Genomic DNA, 7,495 nt, shown 5'->3' on the forward strand with positions numbered 1-7,495 from the left:
CATCACAGCTCACAGCAACCTCCAACTCCTGGGCTCAAGCGAGTCTCCTGCCTCCGCCTCCCAAGTAGCTAGGACCACAGGCGCCTGCCACAATGCCTGGCTATTTTTTTGGTTGCACCCTTCATTATTGTTTGGCAGGCCCAGGCTGGATTCGAACCTGCCACCTTGAGTGTACATGGCCACAATGCCTGGCTATTTTTTTGGTTGCAGCCATCATTGTTGTTTGGTGGGCTTGGGCTGGATTCGAACCTGCCACCTTGAGTGTACATGGCCACAATGCCTGGCTATTTTTTTGGTTGCTGCCATCATCATTGTTTGGCGGGCCCGGGCTGGATTCAAACCCCGCCACCTTAGGTGTATGTGGCTGGCGCCTTAGCCGCTTGGCGCTAAGGTGTATGTGGCTTGGCGCCGAGCCTAGAATTCTTGAATCTTGCCTTAAAAAAATACCAACTGGTTTAACTTTGTTTTTCCTCTTAGCTTCTGAACTTAAAGATCGATTTGTTTGCTTTTATAATTTTCAGGTTTATTTTAAAATAAAGAGGTAAGAGAAAACGTTCCAGGTTTCTGTTTGCAAGCTGCTCTCTGCAAGAAACACATTGCGGATGTAGATCATTTTTATTCTAAATAAATAGAAAAGGGAAAATGAATATAAATTATCACAATATTTTCACTTTTTAAAATGCTTCTTGAAGTTACAGAAACACCTTGATATGTTCTGGGAAAATTCTGATTCCATGAAGGCAATGCATGAATCTGGGACTAACTCCGTAACATGTGGGGCTGAGCTGCTAGATGAAGATGTACAGTCCTATGTTCCAAAGGCAGGAAAAACATTTTCTCCTTGCTCCCACAGTCTCCCTCTTGAGCTATCATACTGTGTTTTATGTGCTGCTTAACACCATACTCCCTTGGCACAGGGATACCCCCAGGCCAGTGCAGCCTCTCATGGGCACCCAGGGCCTTATCCAATGCCTTGACTCAGGACTCACACTAGACCCTGGTCCCTCCTATACTGTGCCAGGGATAGCACATAAATACTGAACAGGACATTATTCTCTGAGTACACAGAGGGCAGAAGAAAGCTGAATGTCACTGGGCATCAAGAATGTAGCAAGTCCTTAGAGAGATGTTCTTCCCTGCAGTATCCTGGGTTCTAAGGCACTATTTGAAGTAGTAATCACCCATCCAGAGAATAGCAGAAATGTGCGTGGGTGGAGTTCAGAGGTGTGAGGGATGGAGCTGCATGGGTGGCAGTGGCCATGGGGCAGTATGGGGAGGAGGAGCCCAGGCATCAGGAGGCAGCAGTGTGTGTGGCTCAATGCTCCAAGTCCCTGCCGTGTGCTCTGTTGTCCCAGAGCTGTTCCCTTGTGAAGCATAATTCACAGGCAAAACAAGATGGTACCATGGAGCACATTAAACACCAAGCACAGGGCCCATGCAATTGTCTTGGTGGTACACCCATAAAGCCAGTGCTATGTTAATCTGGGAAAGGTCATAGAAGGGTGAAACTGCAGAACTGTTATTATTTTTATGCTTCTCATTTACCTCTTGAATTTCAACGTTCCCTTTCCTTATGCTTGCTGCCTTTAACCCACAGTCCTTCAGAGCTGCACACTAAATGCAGGACAATCAGATAAAGGCAAGAGAGTGTAAAGCAAACTAAAGCAACATGGCCATTTGTGAGACACGTTCATAGGACCAAGGAAGGAACCTCATAAAAACTGCAGTCATTTGGGAGGGTGAGGACTTCAGGACCTGGGAGCAGGTGTTTGACCTCTCAAGGTTTCAGTGGTGGCCAATTCTACAGAGAGGAATAAGATAGAAGCAGTTGGAGCTGGCGTTCATTTGCTAGTGAGAGACACCTAGCAATGACCATCACTTCCCAGCTATGCAACCACAGGACTTTCGTAGGTGCTGAGCTGTCTGAACAGCCCTTTACCGGGCAGAACAAACTGTCCCTCCTAACTGAGGATGTAGCATTTACCTGCACAGCATGGACTCTCATGGCACTCCTCACGAAGACTCCTTACCTCGTTGGCTGTGTTGTGTGTCCCAACGATCCGGATGAAGGAGGCAGGCTGTCTTTCAAAAGTTACTGACTGCCAGGACCTGTGAGAGGAGATAATCAGCTGCTGGTTAGACAGTGGGGACACCCTGCTGGCCTGCGGATGAGGCAGGAGTCAGGGCCTCCTGTCCTTGGGAGCCCCCTGTGGCAGGAGGAGAGGGGGCAGGTCTGTACCTGCTGTGTGGTGGCGGGGGGGTAAACCTATGGCGTCCCCATTTGGGACCCAACAATTTTTTTTTTAAGGATTCAAAATGTGATTATTTGTACAAATTGGAGTGCCTACATCCTACTGAACAACATAGCCTTTACCACTTTTACCCAATTACAGGATTAAGACATTTATGCTCTACACCTGATAGATCCAACTTGTCCTATGGCTCAAAAGGGACCCTACAATCTTGTCAAAGATGGCACTCCTAGCTGGCTGTGAATGTGACTTGGAGTTCTTAGAAAGTCCTCTGTAAACAAGCACAAAACAAAGACCACAAAATTCACATCATGACAAGAGTATAGACAAATATAGACATAATAATGGTTGGCAAGAGTTTGTAAAGTACACTCCTCATGTATAAAATGGGGCCACAATGGGGCCTACCTCAAAGGGCTGCTGGGAGAACGGCCACAGTGCCCCATTAGCCGTGCAAACAAGAGGGAGGCTTCTGGGAGGATGAGGGTTTTGAAGAGGGCAGTGATGTGAGCTGGGTGGGGCAGGTCATGGGGCGGCAGCAGAGTCCCAGCACTTGGGCTTGGTGGACTGGGGTCACGCCCTACCACCTAACTGCTCCCTTCCACGAGAGTGGTGACACCTGGAGGAGGAGACAAGTTTTCCACAAGCTGCTACTCCCCTTTCCTGATTCCAAACAAACACAATCCTCCAAACCATCTATTCTCAGGACTGGCCTGTCTCTGGGTGGCTTCAGAAGCATCCCCAATCTTCCAAGGGCACTTCCTCACTGACCAGCACGGGCAGGGCCAGCCCACTTAAAACCCACAGAGCGGGCCTCGAGCAAACCCGGGAGAAGGAGCTCTGCTCTGGGTTTAACACTCAGCAGCTCATCAGGATGCGCCCGAGGAGCGCACAGCACCCACAACTATAAACTCCAATAATATTTTCTATAATAAATGTGAGGAGTTCACAGTTGTTGCCATCCCTCCTCCGCACTCGCGGTAGAAATGCCAGCTGCTGGGAAGCTGTTTCCTGTAATTGTCTAATTACCAAGTAACGCTAGCAAAGAAAATATATGTCTTTGCAGTTTGTTTTTCCCCCTTTGGTTTCAGGTGTTCCATCTTCTCTCTCACTATGAACCTCCCACTGAGATTGATTCACTGCTGCCTGGACACCAGTCCCCTTAAGGTCATTAAAAAGTCGTTACCATCTTGTGTGCAAAGTTTGTGCCTCTGAAAGCAATTTTCTAGAAACAGAATAAGAAAAATGACCCTCTTTATAAAAATACTATTATTCATACATGAAAATGATGCCATCTGACCATGGCCCATTTTCTTGATGGGGCACTGCTGTCCTCCTAGACCCTCACTTCTCTTGGGTTAGTCTGCGGGACAAGATGTGGCCTGAGGGCCAGGGAAAGCCCTCAAGGCCCTGTGTGGTGTCCACAGTCCTCACTTCCAAACTGAGCAGTGGCGTTGACCACACACCTGCATCCTCCCTCCAGCAGGTCACCAGCCAAGGTTTGCTCTGTGTGCAACATCAGAGTCCTATCCCTGTCCCTAGAGGATGCCATTACACGCACTCTGGACCACTGCCTGCCCCTCAGACCAAGTCTCTAGGAAAGGAAAACAGAACAATGACAATAGCCAGCGACATTAATTAGGTTCAGTCACAGTATAACAAGGATAGGGGTGGGGAGGGGCAGCAGAGGCAGTGAATATGTTCTTCCCGGCTTTCTATCCCCATGCCTGTCAGATCTTCAAGCAATTCTGGACCTCAAGGTAAAATCCCGTGTAGTTGGAAGTTCTCTGTCCTCAGCACGTGTGTGGCTCTGGAAGTGGAGGCAGGTCCAGAATTCCGGCCTGGAGTCCCACCTGCGCCTCCCTCCACAGCGCACAGGACACTTGCTGAGTCCAGCTTTCTTCTCTCCCTGCTGTTCCTCTACATCTCCTCCACTCCCCTCTCCCTCCACGGGTCTCCCGCGGCCCCACCCTCTGCCAGGAGCAGGGCTGGCAGGGCAGCAGCTGGGCAGGAGGGCACATCTGAGGAGTAATAAGATCAGAAGGTCTCAATTTAATACCAGTCCTCCATTAGATTGCATTAATATCTAATCACATTAGAGGTCATTTTCACTAAGAGAGGCTGAGAGTTGAATATATGATATCATTTTCAGCAGAACTAGATACCAATCCTAAGATCAAAATATCAGTAGGAAGGGAAGTTGGTTGGTTAGGATGAGGTCACAGGCGTCTCTCCTCCCCAACTATCAGATTCCATTTCTCCTGAACTTCTTCACAATAATTTGAAATGCTGCTTGACAGGGAAATGGTAAGATGGCAGGGGAAAGGTCATTGCCACAACTGTACACATTTGCAGTTACTGTGTGACTTCCAGGGACAGCACCTCAGCCCAGAGCTCCCAGGACCGGAAAACTGTCACCATTGTTTCACTGACATGAAAGCTCCACTGCCATATTTATTGAGCTTTATTGATAGCTGCATAAATATTATAACTCGCTGAATACCTAGAATCTCTTCTTTATTAGGCAAAACTTTCAAGAAAGACAGTGGGGCACCAGAGGCCTGGCGGCTCACTCAGTTCAGAGCCAGGGGCAAGCATGGGGAAGAAGGTGAACAGGTGAATGTCAAAAAATAAATGTGGGCTTTGCTTTGAGAGCTTAATAAAAACCAGAGAAACCTACACAGGATGAAGGCCCAACCCTGCACTGGCTTTGACTGGACAAATCACTACTCTTCCATGGGCTGTAGTTTGCTATTTGTTCAGTACTGACAGAAAATAACATCACTTCCCTTGGTTGCAGAAATGCATCTAGAATGAGGTCCCAGTTACGTCTGCTTGTAAATATTTCTCTATACACATATGTATTCAAAGAGAAGTACCTGTAAGAATGTTTGGCAAAATGTTGATCGAGATTGTAGCTTTGGATGGAAGAATTTGAAGAATCATTTAGTTTACTTTTGTACTCTTCTGTACTGTTGGAAGTTGGTAGAATGTATTACTATAAGCATTTTTTAAAAGTACCTGTCTTGCAGGGCAGCGCCTGTGTCTCAGTGAGTAGGGTGCCGGCTCCATATACCAAGGGTGGTGTGTTCGAACCCAGCCCCAGCCAAACTGCAAGAAAAACTAGCCAGGCACTGTGGCGGGTGCCTGTAGTCCTAGCTACTTGGGAGGCTGAGGCAGGAGAATCACCTAAGCCCAGGAGTTGGAGGTTGCTGTGAGCTATGACGCGACAGCACTCTACTGAGAGCAATAAAGTGAGACTCTGTCTCTTAAAAAAAAAAAAAGTACCTGTCTTGCTTACTACCCAAAGATTTGATGCAGATCACATGAGATGAAGCCAGTGAAAATGCCAGCACTGTATTATTATGCATGCACAGTATCTCAGGTTGAGAAGGTCGCTGGGTGACAGTCCAGACAGCAGGTTTTACTCCTAGTCTTCCATGAACTGGGCCAGTACAGCACAGTAGTTGAGAGCACCGGCCCTGGAGCCAGGCTGCCTGGGTTTAATTGCCAGCTTTGTACTTTTCCAGCTCTGTGACCAAAGGTAAGTTGCTTAAGCCTACTGGACCTCAGTATCCTCATCTATAAAATGGGAATAATACAAGTAACTATCTAAAATTACTTTGTGACAATTAAGGACATTAAAAAATGTAAAACATCCAGTAAGGTAATAGCTTATGCAAAGTACTAAAAAAATAGTTGATATTTTCATTAGTATTACAATTACCAAATGAACCTGGACAGAGACATGCTCAGTGGGTGGGCCTCAGGGGAGAGTCATCAAGTTTGACAGCATATGACAGTGATGACCACAGAGGTTTCCAATGCAACAGTCATCAGCACCCACTTCTTGGAGGAACGCAGCTGAGGCTTTGGAAGAATTAACAAGTATTTGTTGACTACATTCTTGAACTTGGCACCTGCTGGGTGTTATAGGGGAGCCATGCAAGATGTAGTGCCCATCCTTAAGAAGTTTATAATCTCACCAGGGAGATTAGCTGTCTTTCTACAAACTAATTAGAGAACAATGCAAACAGTATAGTGGTCCCAACTTACAAACCAGTGGTGTTCAAATCTTTCCTTGTAATTGTTTTTTGATGCTTAGAAGCAATTTTTTCACAGAAACACAGCTATAAATCTGGACAGGGTTCTAAGGCCTACTCACAAAACTCAATTTAACCTGCAATGAGGCTGAAATACTATGGATATGATGTTTAAAAAGGAAGAAAAAAATGATGTTGTTGCCATAGTAGTAATTAAGCCAGAAAAACAAGGGATTTACAATGATCTTTTTAAAGCTGGTGCTTGAGGAATGAGGATTTAACACTGTAATGCATATAAAATCGTGGGGATGCGGCTGGAATGTGATAAGTGGTCTGTGCCTAAGCAAAGTGCATAAACGGGCCAAGTGTGTCATCCTGAAAGCCTCTCCCACCCACAGACCACCATGTACCTTACAAAGTATCTCACTTTCATGATCCATCTCACCTGTTCATGACACCACTTGTTGGGTGGGTGGGTGGCCAATTTGAGTCCCATTTCAGACAAGAGGAAACTGAGGCCGAGAGAAGATAAGTGACCTGTGCGACGTACCAGGGCTGTCAGGTGAGGCGTCAACAACAGGAGCCAGACTTAATGACTGGTAGCTTGTGCTCTCTGCAGAGTGGGCACGATGAAGAACTTCCAGGTAATTGAGAGGCTGAGGCACTATTCACTATCCCCTGGGTTCCAGAGTATTACTGACACCTCACTTATGTGTCATGACTCCTGGGCTGAAAACCTCAGTGGCCAGAAACACAGGGATCATACATAGTGGATCACTAGCTGACCTCAGGCAGGCACAGTCTCCTGTCCCTGTTTGTTACGTATAAAGGGGGTGGAATCTAACCATCGGGGGTTGTGAGGATTCCATGAGAAAGCACAAGGGGCTTGGAACATGCTAAAGGCACAGTACCTGCTAGCTGTTACTATCATGTCTGTGCACTGACATATGGCCGAGTAAAGAGGAGAGGTGCTCTCTCCACAAAAAGGTCAACACAGGGAGAGCGGTCTAAAACACAGAAGGCCATACCTAAGTTACAGAATAATACACACGGTGCCAGATTATACACAAAACTGTACGCGCTACTCATGGAAACATAGATGCCTGTACAGAATAATACACACGGTGCCGGATTACACACAAAACTGTACGCGCTACTCATGGAAACAGAGATGCCCGTACAGAATAATACACACGGTGC

General features: G+C 46.8%; 1 protein-coding gene across 1 annotated transcript in view; it reads right to left on the minus strand.

Annotated features, from left to right (window-relative positions):
• The window catches only part of LOC100963297 (BTB/POZ domain-containing protein 9), a 156,567-nt gene that overhangs the window by 17,975 nt on the left and 131,097 nt on the right, over positions 1 to 7,495 (minus strand). The window contains exon 5 of the mRNA XM_023512814.1: positions 2,031 to 2,109. Within this exon, the coding sequence (XP_023368582.1) occupies positions 2,031 to 2,109 (79 nt within the window). The remainder of the gene's footprint in view (positions 1 to 2,030; positions 2,110 to 7,495) is intronic.

The sequence above is a fragment of the Otolemur garnettii genome, unplaced genomic scaffold (assembly GCF_000181295.1).
Source record: "Otolemur garnettii isolate 467f Iridium unplaced genomic scaffold, OtoGar3 scaffold00031, whole genome shotgun sequence".
Classification (NCBI taxonomy): domain Eukaryota; kingdom Metazoa; phylum Chordata; class Mammalia; order Primates; family Galagidae; genus Otolemur; species Otolemur garnettii.